Source organism: Branchiostoma lanceolatum, chromosome 3 (genome assembly GCF_035083965.1).
Source record: "Branchiostoma lanceolatum isolate klBraLanc5 chromosome 3, klBraLanc5.hap2, whole genome shotgun sequence".
Taxonomy (NCBI): Eukaryota; Metazoa; Chordata; class Leptocardii; order Amphioxiformes; family Branchiostomatidae; genus Branchiostoma; species Branchiostoma lanceolatum.
Window position 1 is genome coordinate 3,443,935 of NC_089724.1, and position 22,727 is coordinate 3,466,661.

General features: G+C 41.8%; 3 protein-coding genes across 5 annotated transcripts; 2 read left to right on the forward strand and 1 right to left on the reverse strand.

Moving 5' to 3' along the window:
* The first annotated feature begins 763 nt into the window (after positions 1 to 763).
* On the forward strand, positions 764 to 9,528 carry LOC136429737 (nuclear receptor-interacting protein 3-like). 2 transcript variants are annotated; one of them, XM_066419689.1, is made up of 7 exons: positions 764 to 1,306; positions 5,945 to 6,046; positions 6,480 to 6,623; positions 7,458 to 7,540; positions 7,890 to 8,035; positions 8,368 to 8,420; positions 8,534 to 9,528. In XM_066419689.1, exons 1-7 carry the CDS (start codon positions 1,151 to 1,153, stop codon positions 8,651 to 8,653), a joined length of 804 nt encoding a protein of 267 aa, XP_066275786.1. In that variant the 5' UTR covers positions 764 to 1,150; the 3' UTR covers positions 8,654 to 9,528. The 2 variants fall into 2 exon arrangements, with proteins under 2 accessions (XP_066275786.1, XP_066275787.1); XM_066419690.1 differs by having other exon boundaries at positions 8,371 to 8,420.
* A 962-nt stretch (positions 9,529 to 10,490) lies between these two features.
* Positions 10,491 to 15,350, reverse strand: LOC136429739 (ER membrane protein complex subunit 10-like). The gene is made up of 7 exons (XM_066419692.1): positions 15,231 to 15,350; positions 14,318 to 14,408; positions 13,738 to 13,853; positions 13,114 to 13,212; positions 12,480 to 12,661; positions 11,831 to 11,927; positions 10,491 to 11,603 (listed from the first exon to the last, which is right to left on the reverse strand). Exons 1-7 carry the CDS (start codon positions 15,306 to 15,308, stop codon positions 11,487 to 11,489), a joined length of 780 nt encoding a protein of 259 aa, XP_066275789.1. The 5' UTR covers positions 15,309 to 15,350; the 3' UTR covers positions 10,491 to 11,486.
* Positions 15,341 to 21,777, forward strand: LOC136429738 (kelch repeat and BTB domain-containing protein 8-like). 2 transcript variants are annotated; one of them, XR_010754801.1, is made up of 6 exons: positions 15,341 to 15,549; positions 16,210 to 16,423; positions 16,851 to 16,990; positions 17,711 to 18,283; positions 19,598 to 21,166; positions 21,713 to 21,777. XR_010754801.1 is itself a non-coding variant. In XM_066419691.1 (5 exons), exons 1-5 carry the CDS (start codon positions 15,443 to 15,445, stop codon positions 20,376 to 20,378), a joined length of 1,815 nt encoding a protein of 604 aa, XP_066275788.1. In that variant the 5' UTR covers positions 15,341 to 15,442; the 3' UTR covers positions 20,379 to 21,777. The 2 variants fall into 2 exon arrangements, 1 of the variants encoding a protein (XP_066275788.1); XM_066419691.1 differs by having other exon boundaries at positions 19,598 to 21,777.
* Positions 21,778 to 22,727: the final 950 nt, after the last annotated feature.

Below are 22,727 nucleotides of genomic sequence, written 5' to 3' on the forward strand. Positions count from 1 at the left end.
CAAAAAGAAGAACGCGGTTTCCGAAAGACTACCCATCATTGCGAGCAACGAACTAACAAGGGATAACGCCCTCTAATCGGTACCACGGGACCGTTTTGCGAGACGTCAGGTGAACACAGCGTCACAGGTGTTTTACGCCGACGCTTTATAAAAAGAACGCGCGCCCACGCACGCCGTAGGAGTTTGACCTGCCTGACGTCATCAGCCGCCGCCCACCGTAAAGGGAAAATAAAAACGTCTCCCGATCGAGGTGAGGTCTTGACGTCTTGACGGCGACATTTCAAGGAGATTGGCCGAGTCTTGAAGGAGGGGAATTCACCGCCTTCTTATCCCACCTTAAGGACCCTTTGCCGACCGCTGCTTGAAGTAACAAGTCGTCTACCGACAGCATCACGTTTTAAGTACCAAATATATCCCCCGCGGCTGATTTGCTCGAGTCGCGGCTGTCAGTCACCATTGAAGCTTAGACGCAAGGCTTTCCCCGCAAAGGTCGCTTTTTTCTAACGGTAGACGTTACCTGGCTACCGTTAGCTGGAGCTTAATGGGGAGAAAAGGCGAGTAACAGGCCGCGACCGTCGTCAAGTGTGGACTTAACGTATCAGCTGCTCTTACCGCAAACACTGCGGCGTTCGCGCGCCCGTGCGCAAGGCTACCACAAACAAGCAAGAGTGCGGGCAAACCTCGCTACTGCCGTCTACAGCCATACAGAAATACGGGAGGGAACCAGCGAACATAGTCTACAGTCATACAGCACGCCAGAAGAAAGGACATCGCACTCTTGCTGGAATGAGAGAAGAACTCACAGAGAATATCAACACGCAGATGTACAGACTGAATCTGAGAACACACACAGGCTAGGCTCGACCGGCTGTTCTAGAAACACACCCAACAACACGCAAGCTTCGAGTCACCAAGAGTTAAATACCAAGAGAGATCATCGACAAGAACTTGAACCACGAAAACCAGCAGCTACTGTGTGCTCGCGTCTTGCGAGATAATAGACGATAAACAAGGACTAAACCAGCAACAACAACAACAACATATAGAATTCGAAATACAGGAGAGAACTGACACAAGACGGTCTATCAGAACAGCTCGCTACTACAGTCTACTGACATATAGAAACTGACAAGAGGGAACTGAACACAGGATGAGTTATAAGTACGACCGAGACGACATCAGGGAAGCAGCGCTGAAGAGACAGCAGAAGAGGCTGGGGCATCACGCAGGGTTCGTCCACAGGGACTCCTCCGATCTGCTGCCCATAGATGATCTCAAGAAAATGGGGACGGTCTCCAAGGAGACGGTACGTGTTTATTCACAGTGTATTACTGTGTATGGCTGTGTATTGCTGTGTATTACTGTGTATTAAGGGGAAGGGGGGGCTGTGCCGGTGTACCTACATATTAAAACTTCAAAACAATTATCTTAATTGCCACAACAAAAGAACAGTGACTTTCGCAAATTCTACTGAATCTGCACATGTCATACAAACAAACAAATGGATATTAATTGGTTAATCTATGCGTAAAACTAGAAGTATTGGATGGCACCCGATATCAGCACAGCTGCCTGAGTGACCTGTGTATTGCTGTGTTGCAACCTCAATGAAATAGAAATAAAAATGAAATTTTATGACATATGTTGAGTTTAAAATATCGTTTACACTATTAGTTCTAAGATTTAGATATTCATTGATGTATTTAACAATTTAACAACGCAGTGTCAGTGAGGGATATCTCCTCCTAGAATGAAATTGAATTTGTGTGCACATGTAGAATGGAATATATCAGATTCTTCTAAACAAGCAGAGAGATACTAGGTGAACATGTACAGCTTTGTGCGTTTATCATCACATCGTTAACAATCCTTGATAAAGTGACGGAACCTCTTAAATCCCCTCTTCCGACAAAACCTCTTCACTTGTAATGGCGCAGTAACAGTCATGGTCATCGTAGGTTGTCGTGCGATTTTTTTTTTCTTTTATCACAAAATATCAAACTTACAAAATGGACAAGACAAAGTAGCGTTGGGCTCAAGTTATATGCAACTTATATCCTCGCTGCCTCTTGCACAGCGTGAAAACTAAACTACCCAACAAGACAATGAAATATTTGGATGATAAGTAATGCAAAAATTAAAGTTCAAGCGAAAATCTATGCGTCGTACGATTTTGATGTAGGATTTTCAAGAAGGCTGTGACAGAACCAACCGCCGACAAGAATCTAAGACATCCTTCTCAGAAACAAGACGGCTGAATTTTGAAGGACACATGCACACTTACCCCCAAGAATGCCCCCTGTTTGCGATCGTACGACGACGATCATGACCGTTTGAAAATTGTTGGCTCATGGCATAGAAAATGATTGCAATCTTCCTTTCTATACTTAGTAAACGTTTGTCACGAGGGCCTGTCCTTTTGTCGAACCCTTCGAAACTAAAATTGAGTCGGAATGATTAATCTCTAGGACACGAACTTGTGCAAACAAACGTATGAAATAGAGACGTGAGTCGGTTCCGCTTCTCAACATGAACCAAAGATAGATGTGGGTCAAGAACACACTCTGATAAAGTCGCCTACACAGAGGTCGCTAACATGGTAGCGTCTTGGCATATGACGCTTTACTTCATCAACCTAAAAACGTCTTGAGGCAACTTAGAGGGAGGACGTCTTCGATTTAAATTTAGCATTTCTTTGACAGAAAATCTGAGATTCAGCATATCTTTTCAAAACCTTTGCGAAGGAAACAATCTGGCTGTCATTCTTTTCAAATTGTTCTTGCCCGAGGACAGACAATGTAAGATTACAATATTGACAAGTAGAACAAGGGACAATTTTTCAGGTTCGATTTCTTTTTTGGTTTTCCTTCCTTTGGGGTTTGATTTCTTTCCTTTTTTCCTTACTTTTTGGGGTTGATTAGTCTGAGGGGTGTGCGTTTTAGGTTTTCTTCATTTAAGCTGTGCCATGAGCAACATTTTACCTACAAACCATTTCCTTTCCGGCGCCTACATGTGGAGCGACCTTCACACAAAGGTCAAGTTCCCCCAAGGCTTTCCTGGAATCACGACGGGATTCTGTGAAAAATACCAAAATAGCATTTTGTCGATGTGCGCCGAAGCCTCTTTCAAAAGGTCGTCTGTGTGTTCGATTCAATTTGCAGTTGAGAGTGGCTTTTCACTGCAGATGGCGATCGCTAAAGCCCCCCTCTCACTGGACCCGCGGCTCGCTAGCGGCGTCGCTGCGGCCAATCGACCGACAAAGCACTCAACGAATTTCATCGACAAAAAAAACAATCTTTTTAAGCTTTTAGCTTTGTGTGTTCTGTTTTCTTTTTAGTCAAACTTGTATGTTTTGCATGATGTTCCAATTACAAAGTCAATTGCAAGGGTAACACAAGTCCAGGTTAGGACGCATATCTTCTGTCCCCAAACCCGTACCCCAAGAAACAAGATGTTCCCGAAATGCATTCGCGAGAGCCCGATTTGTCAACTACTGCTTTCATCGTTACGGTGGGATGTAGCGACACTTAACGCGTAATCAGGAGACGGTCTGCCACGATTGACCCTTGACCTCAAAGCTTTCCTCCACGCACCTGTTATTGGTTCTACGCAATCATTTGCCATGGTGACGCCGTTGCCTGGGGCTGCAATAAACCCAGACGATTCCCCAGACGAAAGTAAAGCAGTTCTAAATCTTCATGTTTCCCCTTTTGACATTAACTCTGACTCAAGGTGAGCCAAGGTTGAACATAAACCTTAATACCTTAAGGTCTCTCGGCTTAAGACAATACAGCACACTTCCCAAGGGGTCTTCTAGAGACCTTATCAGTCCAGTTCAAGTTAAGGATAAACGTCAGATTTCCTACAAAGATTATAGATTATAGATATTATCATTTCTCACTAGTACTTCACCGTTGAAGCATCCGATGTTATGTAGCCAATTGCCGGCATTTTGAGTGATGACTGTTAATGTACAAAAGGAAGACCCCCTCCCCGCCCGCCAACAACAATGATTCATGTCTAAGGTTAGAGTGTTAAACCTTAAGACTTAAATGGATACCAGGGTCCCTTGGCTTAAGGTAATACATCGTAGCATGCAGGGGGTCTTCAGGAGACCTTATCAACCCAGTTCAAGCCTGGGATTTATGCGAGACTTCCGTACATAGATCATAGATCTAACTTCGTCCTATTCGTCTCATGTCAAAAAGCACCTTACCATGCCCCAAATGTTTTTGTAGTTGTTATACCTTTGATCATTTCTCACTAGTACTTCATCGTTGAATCATCCGATGTTATGTAGCCGCTTGCCAGCCTTTTAGGTGATGACTTTCAATGCAATTCAATTCAATTTATTAAATCAACCTTGCAGCGTTACATAAAAGCTGAATTGTGTTGATTTTTACACAAACACTATACACAACATTATCCACAATTAATAAAAAAAAACAATACGCATGTAACATGACATAACATATAACAGCGCATAAATTTCCAATATTCGTACACAGTTAAGAGCAAAAGCCACTCGTCTAGAAACATCATTGGTAATCAAACTAACAGTATGGGTATTACTGAGTTGCCTTGTTGTACAGGCGGATAGCCTGGTGCAGGAATGAGTTTTTGAGTCTCTGTGTACGGGCTGCTGGTACAGTGATGGCCGTGCCATTTCTCAAGGTTCGCCCTGAGGCAAGAGCCCTAGCAGGAGGAACCATGTCGTGCAGTGGGTGATGCACAAAAAGAAGACGAAAATAAAACATTTTGAGACAACAATGATTCATGTCTTTAGGTGAGAGTGATAAACCTTAAGACCGATATGAATACCAGGGTCTCTTGGCTTAAGGTAATGCAGTAATACACAGGGAGTCTTCAGGAGATATTATCAACCCAGTTCAAGCCTGGCAAGGATAAATGTAAGATTTCCTGCATAGATCATAGATCTAAATCTGCCCTATTCATCTCACATCAATAAGCTCCTTACCAAGGCCCAATGTACTTATAGGTCTTATACCTTTGATCATTTCTCACTAGTACTTCATCGTTGAAGCATCCGATGTTATGTAGCCGATTGCCGGCCTGTTCATGAGGTAGTGACTTTTAGTGTACAAAACGAAGACGAAAATATAGCAGTTTTGACCCCCCTGCCAACAACAATGATTTATGTCTAAAAGTGAGATCGAGGAGTGATAAGAATACCAGGGTCTCTGGGATTCAGGCAATACAGCGTAGTACACAAGGAGTCTTCAGGAGACCTTATCAGTCCAGTTTAAGCAGGATAAATGTAGGATTTTCTGCATGGATTTCAGATCTGAGTTTTTCCTATTCGTCTCATGTCAATAAGCAGCTTACCATCGCCCAATGTTCGTTCTTGAAGTGGATTATATAACTCACATAAGAACTTTCACTTCATCGCTCAGGCATCCGATCTTACTTTGTACCATGTACAATTGTCGAGCAATAAAGTTCTTCAATATAACTGCTAACTTTTAGTGGCTCACCACTAGTCACCAGCCTTGTGGGGTGCTGCCTTTTGATTTTGGTACACACAATTTCAGGTCATACCCTTCAGCTTTTATAATTCCCCTGATCTTACCTAAGGCATCTTAGCACGAAACCTACGACCGCCCACCCACACAACGTGTACGGAATCACTGGCCTGTTCCACATGCCCGTTAAGATAGGGGTGCTTTTGACATATTACATTAACGATAAAAGCAGTTACGGTGTAAAAAGACAACGTGCATCATCACGCAGAACCTAACAAACGATACACACCAATGCGCACAACTCTATTTAGAATACTCTTTCAGGAGGTGACCCTCCTTCCCGGAGTACTAATACAAGTCAAGTCAAGTCAAAGCCTTTATTTTCTTTCGTATGCTAGCTTCTTCTTCAGCCACTAGTTGTTTTGATAATGATTTTTTCTCTTGAATGTTCTTCCCCACAGCAACCCGCAGCGATCGTCCAACAGAAGGCGCTGAAGGAGACGTTTAAGCGGTCTGACAGCGGAGCGTCGCAGCCCGGACAGAGGAACCGGTCCATGTCACAGGTAACGGGGAACCATCACAGTATCAAGCCATGCAATTTGTCAAGTATCAAAAAGTCTCTGAACGTTTTAATGTACATCTTCAATGTTTCGATTGACGGACAATTAGAAATAATGTGTCTTAGTTACATGTAACAGATCACGGTACAGATCAATTCAGGGTCCCTACGGGGACCCTGTCACCCTGTCACTATTTCTATGAGAAATAAAAACCATTATCATTATTATCATACCGTAACTACCATTTAGTGTAACCTAATGGAGCAAAATCGCAAGGTCTGTACATTGCAAACAGACACTTTAGTATTTGTAATTTAAGACGAATCGTTTCCTGTATATTCCTTTCTTCCTTCGAGGGATATCCTAGTATTCTAAGAGTATTTCTGCTCTGTGCATTTTCTCAACTTGCCCGTGGCCACGGCTATATTTTTCTCAGGACGCCACGGGTACGGACGCTCTGACTGTCCCCGCCTCCCGACCGCGGACGGGCCGCCGGCACCACTCCTGCAGCGACTACGACAACAACGACTGTCCGTCTCGGCTAGGAGGAGACAACACGCTACTCTTTATCAAGTGTAAGGTGAGGGAATGAAAAACGTCACAACTTGCATGCTTTATTCTGGTTCCAATTAGTTGGTAATTTGGAGACCCTGGTTGGCGTATGGGGAGTCCGGGGAAGGGCATCCTGGTTGGAGCTGCATTCGTCTTTCGGAAGAGACGTAGAATTGGAATCCAAGATCGAGGAGGTGCCGCGAGCGCGTAAAATTGCACTTCAACTCAGATGGGTACCTACTGGTTGCACTTCTTCAGATGAATATGATATGTTATCAGAGAAAATACTGAAACCTGCGATTAGACCAACTGATTGTATCAAGACATCACAGATTTACGTATCATATTGTTCAGGAAGTAGAGATTTTAGATTTATTTTGAATTTCTATTTTGTAGTTTGAAGTTTGCACTTGACCGTACGAAAGTCGCTTTCTTTTCTAGCTTCTGTAAACGACCATCCTGCAATATCAAAAACGTCCGCTAGGTGATGCTGCTGTACAGTCATTTTTATCGCCAGAAATGCTTTATGATGTTGAAATTAAACAGCAAAGTGCCCTTAATGATGCAAACAACCAAAATCACTCATGTCAAAACGATCATTTTCTCACGAAAGTCCTCATAACACCTTAATTAAAACCAAACGTGCGCGCTTTTTCGGTAAGAGAAGTCGCTTGCATGGTCTAGTCAAGGACATTTTAATATATGCACGTTCTTGACGTTCTTGGTAGAGCCTCCTGGGTCTGCTATATTAGACCGCAATAAATGGTGACTCCCCATGTTGGGCTATCTCGTGTGCACATAATGTATCGTTGGATTTTCATGTACTTGTATAATGATTCATTTATCCAATCTCTTTCTCCAGTGCAATGACCACGAAGTGAAGGCAGTGGTGGACACCGGCAATATCTTCTCCGTAATGTCGGAAGAAACGGCAACAACTTGCGGGTTAGTTTGTCTTCTGGTTGTGTCTTAACAAACAAACAAACAAATAGACAATTAGGCGGGTTTTAGTTTTTTTTTGTTTAGATAAAGGTTGAAACAAAACGCTCATTGTCCTTGTCGCCTTATAGAGAAAGAAAAAGTTGCATTTGTCTTCTCTAGATCTACTACATTTTCTGCAACGATGATTTAAACGTAGTTTCATTTTGTCTGGTGGCCTCATACGATCCTTTCTTTACTTTAATTATGATGGTCAACATCGGTATGTCAGTTATATCTTTCATAAGTTATTACATTGATCATCATCTTCAACGTTACCAACCCTGACGAAAGTATGCTATATAATTTTTCGCAGCTTGAAAAGACTAATAGACACTGAGACAAACGGCACCGTTTCCGTTCCGGACCGGGCGAAGAAACAGTGGACAGTCGTGGGCCGGCTGGGCAGAGTCCCCCTAGCGGTTGGAAGCAGACATGCAGAAGCCAATTTTATAGTCATCGGTAAGTCTAGATTTCTAGACATGGTTTTAGTTATCATTGTTTGCTACTTGACTTTTTCATCGACGCATCAAAGAAAATAAGAAAGGAATTCGAATAATATGTACCTTTTAAACATAATGGTTAAGCAGTTATAGTGCACATGAAAGGAACATGTCTTGTATGAAATAATTTCTCAACATTTTTCCTGAGAAAAATATGTCTCTAAGGCTGATCATGAAACGAACGCAAATTTTCAGCATGTACCAGCTTTTTTTAGTACAAACATGTACAGTTAACATGCATTTACAGCATCGATCGTCATTAGGTCCTAAAACTTGTTGCTTGTGTTTCAGAAGAAAGAGGAATCGACTTGACTTTCGGACTGGACATCTTGAGAAAACTAAAGGTAAATTTCTTATGCCATCTCACTCACATTTCTTAATCAATAAAACTCTTTATATTGTAGCACATTTCTTAAGTTAACATAGACCTAAACTATTCTTATTCCTCCACTTCCAGGCCACGGTCGACTTGGAACAGAACACTCTAGTCCTGGGGGGTGAGACTGTACCATTCCTACAGGGGAGGGAGATACCACTCAAGCACCGGTGGGGAGCGTCGTCTCCCATAGGCCTGTAGGCTGCCTCCCCCCTATTAGAGAAATCATAATAGAACGACCCTCTAATTTCTTACACATGGAGTTCACAGAATTGAAGAGTGGGTCTAATCTATGAACTGCTCGCTTCAAAATTTTGCGATTTTCAATCAAAGGAAAGTAGAAAGAGTCTCTACTTAAGTTTGAATTGCAGATTCTTCATTTCGTTTGTCCCTCTGACTTTTCGACGGAAAACAATTGAGAAACATCCGACGAACTTGGACCAGGGGTGGCTTCAAATTAAAAAGGATTCTACTACTGTAAATGCAGAAGTGTTTGTGGTGGTTTTATGTTCGTAGTTTATTTCGCGGTAATCTCATTACCGTAAACTTAAAATCACCCTGAAAAGAGTTTCCATTATTTGACTCTAGCACTACTATTGTTTGAAACGCAAACTTAAAACAACCGCAAACACTCCATTTTCTCTCTACGAAATTAAATCCCCGCAAACATTTCTGCATTACAGTAGAGGAGAGAATTTGACCATGACTTTCTGTGCTGTAGTTTTGCATCAGCAGTGCACCATCATGTTTACTGTAAAATCATTTACTTTTGCGGTGGTTTTATCAAGCAGTAGGAGGGAAAGGTGGTTTTCATACTATTTTAAACTCATAGTTCAAACAACTAGGTAGTACAGTAGTAATACTTTCGAAATGCACATCGCAGTGTCATAATTTCGCAGTGAAGTGGTTTTACCACAAGAATGGAAACCACCTCGAAAGTTGCAAGATTTGCAGTTTATGTCACTAGATATGTTTGAAGCTAACTACTGTATATAGATTTTAGAGTTGCCAATGTTGCCAAAAGGCTTTCTTGTGTTGTGAGAATGCTGCTGTTATGATGTACAGGACTTCAAGATGTCAAACCATTGCTTTTACTGTGGAAATAGTACCGTGTTGTAAATAGTGTTATATAAAGCTCTCCTGGTCATTGTGGACTGAAGTTGTAGATTTCCATGTACATGTATGTTAGACTAGTAAGGAAATACTCAGACTACTAGTATGTCATATGTAGTATTTTCTATCCTTCCAACTCTTTCAAAAACACACTGTGGATTTGGTGCACCGATCTGCACATTGACATCCACCAAGAGCCGTTAATTATTTTTTTCCGACTCTTCAGCATAGACTTTGTCTGACTGGTAAAATCACTGGGAAAGGAGTATATAGGGTTGGACCATTGAGGGGTACCTTGGAAAAAAACTGTCATATTTGTATATTTTCTGATGGCCAAATACACAGTTAACTTATTTATAAGAATAGAATAGAACATTGTACAAGTTTGCAAAATTTTAAACCTATTTGTAGGTTTTTTTCCCAATGCTTATGTATTACCTATGGAATAGAGTGAAAGATCCCTTTTTTGTGACTTCTCCCCAGAACAGTACAATGCACGATGGTAGTCTAGCAAATAGGGCTTCAAGTACTATATATGGCCTCTGTCGGTCGGTATTGACCATGGTAAAATCCTAATTCACATCAGCCCTACAGCATCGACTATGGCTAAACAGCCCTATACGAGAATGGCAGTCTCTGCCACAAAAATCACATCTGTAAGCGGACTCAGTTCTGGTGCAAAGCTTCAAGTACTAGGATGTACAGAACCAAGTCATTTGTAAAGAAGTAACTGTAACTGATTCCATTAAGTTGTTTACCAAATCCTAATATCATCCATTAAAAAGTGGTACTCCCCTTCTATGACTGTTTCCAAGAACAGTGCATGGTACGTACTTGTAGTTTAGAGCAAACAGTTCAGTACTATTATAGGAAACATTCTCCAACACTCACTGAATCTTCTTTTTAGAGATATATAATTGAGGACTCAGTTGGTCAGTACACATTTTTATCTTGGAAAGAAAATCAAATAGTTTTCCATAAAGTTATGTATCAACATATGTGAACTTTTCTGATAGTGCAGTACGATAATGTACAGAACCAAGTCATTTGTACAGAGGTACTGTTTCCCATAAAATCGCTTACAGTGCTAGAGTATTAGCCTCTACCAGGCTCTGCGGGATGGCTGGAAAAATAGTAGAAATTGGCCTAATAGAGTGAATAGTGTGCCTAGGGAGTTAGCTACGGAGAGAGGGTCCAATCTGCCATCCAAATGGAACCTTACTGTATAGCAGACCTGCCCTGTATAGCGAAGTACCGCGGCTGATTTCTACTATTTTCCCAACGATAGGACGGAGCCTGGTAGAGGCTACTAGAGTATCAGTGATATCTGACCATGTGTTGATGTGGAAATAAAAACAAGGACACACACTGATTGTTTGTCATAATTGCACATTTTTTTCCTGATAATGAACCAAACATCCTCCTTGAAACTTAGGATAAATAACAGAAACAACATGGCAAAAGGCCTCAGCCAAATATCATTATTATCAATTATAGAATGCAATATTTGCATTGTTTACTCTTAGAAATGTATGGCTACAACTTTTTTTGTATTTCTTGTTTGTTTTATAAGATTAAAACAACTTTCAAATGGATTTATCATGTGAAAAAATTAGCCGTGAGATAAAACATTTTGGCAGCTTCTGACAATCATCTTTTTTTCAATATTGATGTTTTTTTCTCTCTTAACTTTGTTTTGCATTGTCATTCCTCTAACTTGTCTACACATACATACCATACTTGTGAATAACCTGTTATTTTCAAATATCTACATTCAACTTATTTCACAATTGTCAATTTTTGCCTTGAATGTACAGCTAACAGTTAACAAACCACATGCAGAACAACATACAAATCTCTTGTGTCATCTTTTTTGCCCACACAAATATTTCCATCTTAGTGATGAGAGAATTCAGGTGTTCTAGCCCCCGCCGTTCCCCCCTCTGCCACCACCCCCCTGGCCGCCACCTCCCTGACCACCGTCAGGCTGGCCCGGGCTCAGGATCAGGAATAAAACTATGGGGAGGATGTACATCCACTGGAACAGCAAAAGAATAATCACAATTAAAAACTGAATATTTTGTTGTGGTTCAAAAATAGTTTACTTTTAAATGTTGTTAAAAATAAGACTATTTGTGCTTCAAAAACAGTTAACTTTCATACGTGGTTAATAAGAGAACAGTACAACGTATTTTAAAACAGTGACTTGGCAAAATGTCTGCGATTCACTCCAAGAAAAAAAGACATATTTTCTTATAGACTCACGTATTTTGCGAAGAACGACCTCTGCTCTGGAGGTTGACCTTTCTCCTTCTCGGCGCGCTCCTGTTCGATCTTCTGGATGTACGCCTGCGTCTCCGGGCTGCCATGGCAACACAAACAAACAAACAGAACTGTCAAAAATATGTAAAACAAAAACTGTCAACAAGGTGAAATCATTTATGTTGTAGTCACTATGCTAGGAGTTGGAATAGAAATACCAGGTAGGTTAGTGCGGGTAAAATTGGAGCTGTGTATGTATTTCTGATGTCTACCTGCACCTAAACCTGCATTGGTTCTCTGTTTGTTACCCCTCAAGAGCTAAATAGAGAATTAAAATAGTTTCTTCACAGTTTCAAGCTTGAGCCAACATAAAAATGTACTTTTCCAGCAGACTGGCACAGGTAAAACTTGTCTGGCACAGATAATTTTGAATGTTACCTGCACCTGTGTACAAAGAAACTTGAGCATCTTGAGCCCTGCTATAGACAAGTCAGAATTGCCTTGAAGAAGGTGACAGATGGTCACCGAAACGTCGGTGGAATAAATCTCTTGGCTGTGTAGAAATAGTCTTATTATTCAGTGACTTACCAACCTGATGAAACTATTCACGGATGAGACACAAGACTTGTCTACCAAGGACTGAACAACTCACACGGGCCCCGTTACGGGCTGCGCGATCTCCACCGTTGTGTTGAAGAAGCTCAGGTCAAAGGTCTCGACCTCGTCGCCCTCGCAGCCCTCCGGCACCGTTGCCATGGCAACCCCGATGATGTGACCCAGCATGTCGATGTTCAGGGTTATGACGTCGGACAGACATGAGTTGTACAGAAGGTCCTGAGGGATTAAAATAAAAACAAGAAATATCAACATGAACACTTAACATTAGTAGTTTTTTCTACAAGCATCTACAAGCATGTATATACATGTATGTTGTACACTTCGTATTATCAAAGTCTTGCAGACTCTTGCTAGAGTTGTTGTTGTCATGTTTTTTATCACAGGACAGTTCCATACAACAAGTCAGTATGTAAATAAATCCCTATATGTATGACAGACAAAACCTTGAGCATGTTAAAGAACCCGCCACACTTTCCGAAAAGAGTAGGGGTGTGTGGATCAAACCTTATTACAGACGGTATATAGGCTACAGAATCTTTAGCAAGTTAAAGTTGATACTAATGATAGCCTCGAAAATAAAAAAGAACCGAATGGTTGACAGATAATGATGATGAAAAAGAAATTATCTATCATTATGATAGTACTGGACAAGTAGTTTCCATACTCACAGCTCTGACTAGTGTGGAGACGTAGTCTGTGCTGTCCCCGATCAGTCCAAACTTGTTCGGGACTCGGATACGGTAAAACCCACCTGCGTCCGCTAAAACCTTGAGGAATGGGAAAAAGGGGTAAAAAATTGAGTCTTTGCAACAACAAACAATGGCGAGTCACACACAACTTACTCACATACAATATATCAATATTAAAGTATTATGATTGGGAAAATCCTGACTACATATATCAAATTGCAGTGGATATCCTATTTTAGTTGCAAACATTAAGTGATTAATTATACAACTTCATCATTGTACAAATATGAATATCATATTATTGATACACAATATTACATTTTAAGTCATATGTCGCAAGCAAGCCAGAGAAGGAAGAAAATTAGATGACCAAATATGAATATAATATCATTTATACACACAATATTACATTTTAAGTCATATGTCGCAAGCAAGCCAGAGAAGGAAGAAAATTAGATGACCCTTAAATGTAACAACAAAGAATTTTCAAGAATTAGCATGTGACCTTTAGTCTGTCCCTGTCCTGCTCTGACAGCGGTACCCCCTGTACGTACCTTTAGCCTATCCCTGTCTTGCTCTGACAGCGGTACCCCCTGTACGTACCTTTAGCCTGTCCCTGTCCTGCTCTGACAGCGGTACGCCCTGTTGGTAGGTACCACTTGTACTTCTCATGGTCTTCCACGATATCGTGCCGCGAGGGGTGAACGTCTGGTCTCTTCCTGCAGTTTTTAAACGGCAAAACAAAGAGAGTGGAAGATTTGTAAAATGATCTTGTAACAGTGTGGTTCAAGCTCCACTCACTTCCAGTCTAACTGGTCCGGACTCCGGACCATATAGCCTCGCGGTATCTAATTTCCTGGTAAGAAGAAAATGGCATGTTTGAGGTGATTTTGAGTTCGCGTTTGAAACATTGTAGTGCTACTGTTGAAAAATGGAAACACTGGTGGATTTACGGACAGCCAGTCATCAGAAACCGAGCTTTACCATACTAGTATATATAATCAATAGGTGCGTCATAATGCTGTACAATGTACATTACATAGTGCTTAAACAAGAGGGGAGGTGGGCTAAAACTTTCGTGATGGTTTTAATTTCGTACTTAAGAGTTCTTTGTGGAGAGAACTGCAAACATAAAACCATCGCAAACATTACTGCATTATGTATGTACAGTATGTAGGCTCACCTTGATCAAAGGAATGTTCCACTGTGACGGAGAGGGTGGGGATGTTGGGCGGAGGGGCGGCCCCGGCGGGCAGGTCCATGTCTGATAACACCTGAGGGGAGAAGGTTACCAACATGGCACGTTCATTATCTACAGGCAGATGTTGGAAGGTCGTTCCCGGAGACTGGGCACTTTTTAAAGGCTGTGTTCTACATCTACATTGTTGTTACCCCCATATAGCTCCATCAGGGGCAAAGTAGGTGTTCTGTAGCTTGAGAAATGTTACCATTCTGTCTTTTTACTTTTAATTGGAGACTAGCATATTCATGTTACTTGAATTGACAAATTACCAAGTCTAGGGAATTGACCAGTCATATGCATCCTTACAGCCAATCCAGACACTGTATCGTGATAAGATGCTAAATGCAACCGTACCTACAATGAAATACTAGTGTATCGTGTATCGACCAAATAATAAATGAAAGTTTTTTTAAACAATAAAATTTTGGTGGTTACTATTACTAATACCAAGGCTAATACCAAAACCTCCTTGCTAATACTATAGTTATATTTTACTGATTCATTTCAACAGCAAATAACATGGTCCATTACTTTCATATGAACAGTGGGTGACAAATTATAAGGTTAATTTGATCAAACGACATCTGAAATACAAAGCAAGCAGCCTTTGATGTCATAAAATATATATGTTTTGAATCCAACATGCCAACATTTAATGGAACCAGCCGATTCCTACCTGGCCGAAGAAACTCTACTCTACTCTACTCTACTCTAACTATGATGTTAGGGGAGGGGGGCGACGTGCATAAATTTGTCTACCTCTAAAGACAAAACAGTTCGAACATGAGAGCTAAAACTATGCTGTGTTGTCGGAGCATATTCGTCGAAAATCAAAGACAAGGAAAAATCGTACCTGGCAAAAGCAGATAATCGGCAAAAACACCAGAAACCCGAGACAGGACCGGAGAAATGGTCCCATGGTCGACGCCATCTTGTATCCCTCAATAGCGCCACCTTCTGATTCAAATATTTATGGCAGGACGCCGCAGTTGACTCGAAAACGCGCACATGTGCACACTAAGGAACCATCGTTTCTTCGATCTTGGCCTCTAAACACCACTGATTATGGACGTATCAAACGCTGAACACTCCAGCCTGGTTCTCCGTGAGCTGAACAGTCAGAGGGAGCGGGGAGAGCTGACAGACGTGGTTCTGGAGGTGGGAGGGAGAAGGTAAGATCGAACGATGGGGGAGGGGGGCAGGCTGGTGGGTCGTCTCAGCATCTGTGGCACACGCCGGCGCGTCTTTTAGCACTCTCAACGATTGTAAGCTAAAAATTAGATTCTGAGCTTAATATTTGTTGTTCTTAACGTTAACATATTTGAACAGGACCAACAGAATCTATGATATATACATGTACAATGTAATACAGAATCATCGCACGGTGATTGAATGGACCACCCAGTTGCCTGAAAATATATTCAATAGGCTGTTAATTAAGTGACGATGCAGTACTGAATAATACTAAAATGATGCTATTTAAGTGAGATAACAATTGTTCAATAGGCGAAATGGTAAACAGCCTTTTTTGTAAAGATAGACTTTCACACCCTGCTGGACAACATTTTACTATTATCACTGGAGAATTTGAAGATGGTCGATTGATACAACTTATGAAAATGAGGACCTCGTTTGCATTTGAAGACCTACATGTAGTCCTAAAAGTATTTACATACTAGTATATGTACATTGTACAATGCTTTACGTTTGGGACTGCATCTGTAAGCAGCGAAACGGGTACTATCTGAGCTGCAGTGCAATGTGCAAATGCAATGTTATGTGACTTACCAACCTGATGAAACTATTCATGGCTGATCTTTTCTTACCTGTAGTTTCCCGTGCCATCGCGCTGTCCTGGCATCCTGCAGTCCCTACTTCCGTACCATGTTCACCAGCGGCTACGCGGAGGCCAAACAGGAGAGGATCAGCATCCAGGATGTGACGGAGGTAGCCATGGCAACCATTCTCGACTACGCCTACACCGGCTGCCTTCAGACGGAGCCAGACCAGGTCCAGGCTGTGATGTCTGCAGCCAGACTGCTACAGGTTGGTCTGGTTGGATGCTTTCAACTTTTACATGTATCAGTAAAAGCAATATGACCTTTATTGTGCCTTGTTTGATGTATCATTACTTGTTTAAAGTTTTGAAGTTAGCTATAGAGTATATATAGAATTACAGATTGAAGCTGTATATAAATAAGTTTCTCCCTGCTGCCTGACTTTGTTACCAATTTAGGGAATTGGATGCCAAATGGCTAGTTCAGAGTGTTATGACTATAAAAGTTAAGAGATTCAGTAGCTATAGGCTCTGTAAATATATTTTGCTAGGATTTTATTTTATGTTGTGCACCCAAAATTATTTCGGTGCACCTAGTTTTTTTAGGTTAGGTGCACCTATACCCAAAAATGAATGTTGATCCCTGTAAACTGATGAGTGCAGAATGGTCTGTGTAACCCTGTTTGTTGCTTCCAGGTGGATTTTGTATGCCGTGAGGCAGCAGAGTACATGAAGGACAAGCTCGACGTGTCCAACTGTGCAGATGTGTTGATGTATGCTGACATGCTGGGGGACTGTAGCCTGTTAGAGGCCAGTGGGAGGTACATCGCATCCAGGTTAGTCCGATGGCTACCACACACACACACATTATACAACAAATTATATCTATTTTGATTATTGGATTGAGTGCGTAAAGAAGGCCATTAAAGAGTGCGGCCTCACCAATGTGGACCCGCTGGACATAGCAGCTTGGAAGCGCTGTGTGAAGACTGGCCGACTGCTGCCAACCCCTAGGCCCTGCATCAGGGTAATCTCCAAGCAGATCTACACCGGGCGCGAAAATCGTATATGCTAGCCAGAGAAGGTCCAGTCAGCCAGAGAGGGTCCAATCAGCCCTCTCTGGCTGACTGGACCTTTTCTGGCTAGCATATACGATTTTCGCGCCCGGTGTAGATCTGCTTGGAGATTACGTCAGGGAACCCCGCAGCAATTGTCTAATAATGGATACTACTACTTCTACTTGATTGTTCATTTCTAAAGCAGGTCTGCACCTCTACAAACAAAATCACCACTCCTGGAATTTCACATTTTCAGTTTCAGTTCCAAATCAGCTAACTTTATTGGAAATCTCAGGGTTACCACTAAAATAAAAACCAATGTACAATGATTAAAATTCATCAGAAAGAACTTCGCAGTGATTGCGCCGCTTCGCGCCATGGTATTTTGCAAATTGGTGCCCATTTTGCCACAATTCAATAAGATACCCTCTTATTTCCGTGCACAGGGTATGACCTGATCCAGTTTGATTCAGCCCAATACTCATGTAATTTCCCCAGGTTCCACCAGGTGGCGCTGCAACCCTCCTTCCTCCAGTTGCCACTTCCACTGGTCCAGTCCTTGCTCAACAGAGATGATCTTTTAACCAACTCAGAAGACGAAGTTGTGCAAGTTGCTCTGAGATGGATCGACTTCGAGCAAGAAGAACGGCTGCAGCACCTTCCAAAACTTTGCCTTTCCTTGCGTCATTCCTTCGTCAGCTCAAACCAGCTTGTGGAACTGGAGAGAAAGTGTCCGTCAGGAGACTGCAAGTTGGTTTACAGCGACAGCACAACCCAGCGGCTGGGACAGACACGAACTGAAATGCAGATTTTCCTGAGAGAAGTTTTCTCGGACCTTGATTCCCCTTGCTATGACCCATCCACAGGTAGACTGTACACAATCAACGTGCCTTACTTCCTGGACATGTTCTCTGTGACAGTCACTCCTGAAGATGAGCTGTACCTGGCAGGGGGCATTATTACCAGTAAAGAGACTGGTAGTACATGTTATAGGCAGAAGGCATTTTACCATTACAACCACCTGTTGAACATCTGGGAACCGAGGTGTGAGATGATCGCACAGAGGGTCAGGTAGGTGTTTCCAGGGCACGAAATGCCCACATGTAACATACATTTGCATGCTATTTTCTAGATTTGCATGTGAAACAATCTCTATCTTGTTTGCCCTTTGAAAGTCGCATACAGTCTGGTATTTCTCTCATTACTGTAAATGTATTTCAGTTTGCAGGGATTTAATTTCGCAGCAGGGAAAAGATGGAGTGTTCGCTGTGGTTTTAAGTTCATGTTTGAAACAATAGTAGTGCTATGTACAATCACATAATGGAAACACCGGCGGTTTTAAGAACAGCCAGTCGGAAATCAAGATAGCTAGCTTAGACAGAGCACAGCCTCACATCTACTGGGCAAGGGTGCCATACGCTCGTTCTCATTTAAATGTGCACATTTTGTAATCTCTGTTACCGTTACGTTAGAAGTAAGACGTTTCTGACATTAAGATATGCCACATATAAGGTAGCTGGTACGCAACTGCCGTTTTTAAAAGCTAGAAAAGTTTTAAGTCGTCATAAAAACTACAGTTTGACATCTTACATGTGTCATATCCTAATGCCAGGAACGTCTTATTTCAAGCGGTAACGGAGATTACAAAATGTGTACATTTAAATGAGAACGAGCGCATAATGTCATGATCATGAATTTCCTCCGGTGATCCTTACGACGGAATGTATGAACAGTATTTGAAGATAGATCGGAATATTACAGTACTGGACGTAGTGTGCAGATCAGGTCCTGGACAAACATCGCACACTCATGGAACTAGTAATAGAGTAGAATACTACAGTACTGTGGAAAGCGCGAGAATTGCCAGCATCACTATTTTTTGTATTGCTCCGCTTGGTTGCATACTTTTAGTTTACAGTACTGTCAGTAAGTAACGGCTCCTTAATTTGAGTGCATTCTCGACAAATGTATTTGATGTTAGAAGATCTTGTCTATGTTCAATTGTGCCCTCAAGTTGTTAGTATTTGTGTTGTATTCACCAAAACAAGGGACTCATAATACTGTACATACCATGTACAGTACGTAGTCCTTAGACAAGGGGTTCGTTCGATGGGCAAAACTATTTGCGGCAGTTTTTAGTTCATGTTGAGGAGTTCATCACAAAAACCTCAAACATAGAACCACCACAAACATTTCTGCATTTACAGTAACTGTACCAGCACATTTATTTTTTATCACCTCAAGTGAACCTGTATAACAAATGAGGACCTTGTTTGCATAATTAATGAGAAACGTTTATAATACATCAGTTATTAAGGTTAAAATCATTAAGCAAAGGTATGATGTAGTGGAATTCTAGTTTCTTCCTGTATCTGTCTTCCCCAGGTGTGGTCTGGTGTACCTGAAGGGGTACATCTATGCCATCGGTGGTGATAACACTGAGAGAACAGCAGAGAGTTACGACCCCAGCTGTGACGAGTGGATGTCCATACCACCCCTCCCCCAGAGAGTGTCTGCTGAACTTTGTGCTGTGACCCTTGATGACAGCATCTATGTCATAAGTGGGGAAGGCTGCTACTGCTTCAGTACGACAGAGAACACGTGGAGAAGGATAGCGGACATGCTTAAGCCACCATTACGTCCTCAGGCCGTTACACATCAGGGAAGTATTTACTGTTTAGACAGTTTCAAAGAGTGGGGAAACTCGTCCTCAACATGGTTGGAGGTGTATAACCCTGCAAACGGCAAATGGGCAATCACGGGGCATGGCTCTTTAACCTATAGTGTAGCAACCCTGATGAAATACGGAGAAGATATATACATCCTCGCTGTGGTACCAAAGAGTCAGAACCTATGGGGGGGAGAGAGGCCGGCAAGGATTGCCGCCTACCAATACCACTCAAAGACAGGCTCTTGGCGATATCTGAAAGACAAGTTTGTTCCCCCCATGGTAGAGTGGTTGTGTTCTGGGAGTAGGACAGACTGCCTGACGGCAAGGATGGTCCCAAACTGCCTCGGGGATCCGGGTACATTCCAGGACGACGAGCCAGAGAGCGATGTCAGTTTGTCAGAGTCATCCGGAACCGGAATATCAGATGACGATGACAGTGAAGATGAGCTTTCGGACCAAGACAACAGCGTAGAGGACAACAATGACAATGACTGAGAGAGCGAAAGAGACAATGTTGACATCTTAGACACTAGAGCATCATAAACAGTTGTTTTTTTAAGGCAAACATTGCAAAGGTGGCATTGCGAGGGAGCAGATCGACCAAGCAGGGGAATGTGTGATTTGCCCTTTCCACGGTGTGGTCACTTTTAGAATTCCAGTCTAAAATTGGGCATTTTAAGGCTTCCAGAGGAGCAAAATTACTCAGGTCACAGTTGAAGACTGGCCACGTTTGACCTTAGTACAAGTAGCATAGTCAATCTGAATGTTATGCTTGTCAGCGAAACGGTTCTCTTGAGTTAGGCGCATGGTACTCCTCTTTTGAAAAAAAAAACCCTGGTTATGTTCAGAGCATGGGATTCCGGCATCCTTTTACCTCTCTTTAGAAAAAAAACGTCGAAGGATTGGGATGATTGTGCTGATTTTATCATATTAAACTGTCTGAGATTATGGAAGACAAAACTGATTGAGTCACCAATGGTAAGAGCTTGAAGCAGAGCGAAGAGAAGTTTTTGAAGCAGTTTCTCGGTGTAATATGATAAAATCAGCGCACCCAAATCATGTAACAATCCTGATGTTACCAAATTACTTTCAAGACCTGAACTTTGCACCTTGAGACAAGCCATCTTGCCAGTCTTCAGTTACACCATTTTCGGCTTCACATCCTGTCACTCTGTAATATTTGAATAACTAAGAACACACCATCACAAACAAACAAGCTCACACATGCTTTTCTCAGCAGTAAGAACGTAGTCTAAAAACCAGAAATAAAAAACAAAGACAAGGTTGTAACTTAAAGGAGTCCTAAAGTCCAGAGGGGGAAGTTATTTTCCAAAAGATGGTAATTTTAGGAAGTAGAAATGAATATTTTTACCAGTATACGATAAAGTACCCACTAGTCCTGTGCGCATCCAAAACGTTCAGTATTCTACCAAATTCCCCAGGTGACCCTCAGCCTATGTGTTTTTTACAATGTGCCTGACAATGCCTGACAAAAAATAGATTCCAAAAAGAATGTCAGGGTGGTTAAGAAAATCCTTCTGGCTATGTGTTCTTTTATATCTTATTAACAATTGGCCTTCATATCGTGCTTAACCACCCTCATTTACATCGAAAATATCCACGTTTAAAAATGTATGTTTACGCATAGGGAATACACTGGTAGGGTCTGCAGGGGTTTAGTGAGTATCATGATATTGTTTTGAAAAACACACCTTGTAAAATTTACCACAAGCAGAATTTTTTAAAAAGTCGGTTGATTATATATTGATTGATACATAATCTAGTGGAAAATAACACCGCCTTCTGGAGTTTAGGACTCCTTTAAGAAGAATTTTTCTTTTTTCATGTTTCATGTACAATACAATGCAATATGAAATAAATATCAGCACAAACAGTAACTGTCATTGAAAATTGATGACTAAATGGCTGCTTCAGAAGTGGCTACTACATCTTAGGTTGAAGAAAATGGTGAGAGTGAGTGAGTGTGAGAGAGAGAGAGAGAGGGAATATTTAATCAGCAAATGCAGGACCTGTAGATGGATTGTAGTACAATTTTGGCTACAAATGGCAAATCTGTCCAGCCTTTGGCAAATTATTCAACCTACTTTTCAACAACCCGCGGAGTCAAGTATTGACAAAAATTTTTCCGCATGAAACGTATTGATAGAAAACTTTTCAATCCCCAGGTCCGTCCTTGATTATAGACAGAATGAACAACAAAAATCTTCAGGTTACTGGCCCCCAGCCCTAGGGGGATGGCGGTTACAGGACCGGCTGGCCACTAGGAGCGCGTTTCGTCAGGCTAGTCGGAGAGAAGCAGGAGTTGTTTGAGATGACCTGCAACCTTCTAATCGTTGAGCTGGGTTGATAGGTCGTCATTCCAGTCGGCTCCTTGACCTACATAAGGGCCCGTTGGCTCTGGGGCATTATATGTTTTATCACCTACTTTATTCTGGAAGAAGGTTCATAATTTGCCTCATATCTGCAGGCAGTAACCAGGTCTCGACACATCTATTCGGCCATGTAGATTTCAATATTTGATCTTCATGGGATGCATACGTTAGTCTCCAACCAGACCCAATGGATTGCAAAGACCGTATCCAACTGGAAGAAGGAGCTTGTAATGCAAAACGTACTTCCTCTGCCAGTTTGATACGGTCTTTATGCAACCTATAGATGTGCTTGGAGATTAGCATACGCTATTATAATAAACTGATAAGTTGTTCTCTCCAGAAATAGATCATTTCATACGCCCAATGCCGGCCCTCATAGTGGGCCATATACCGTACTTACATTTTTCAAGGCCTAGGATCTTGAAAGACACTTCTGAAACGGATTTTTGTT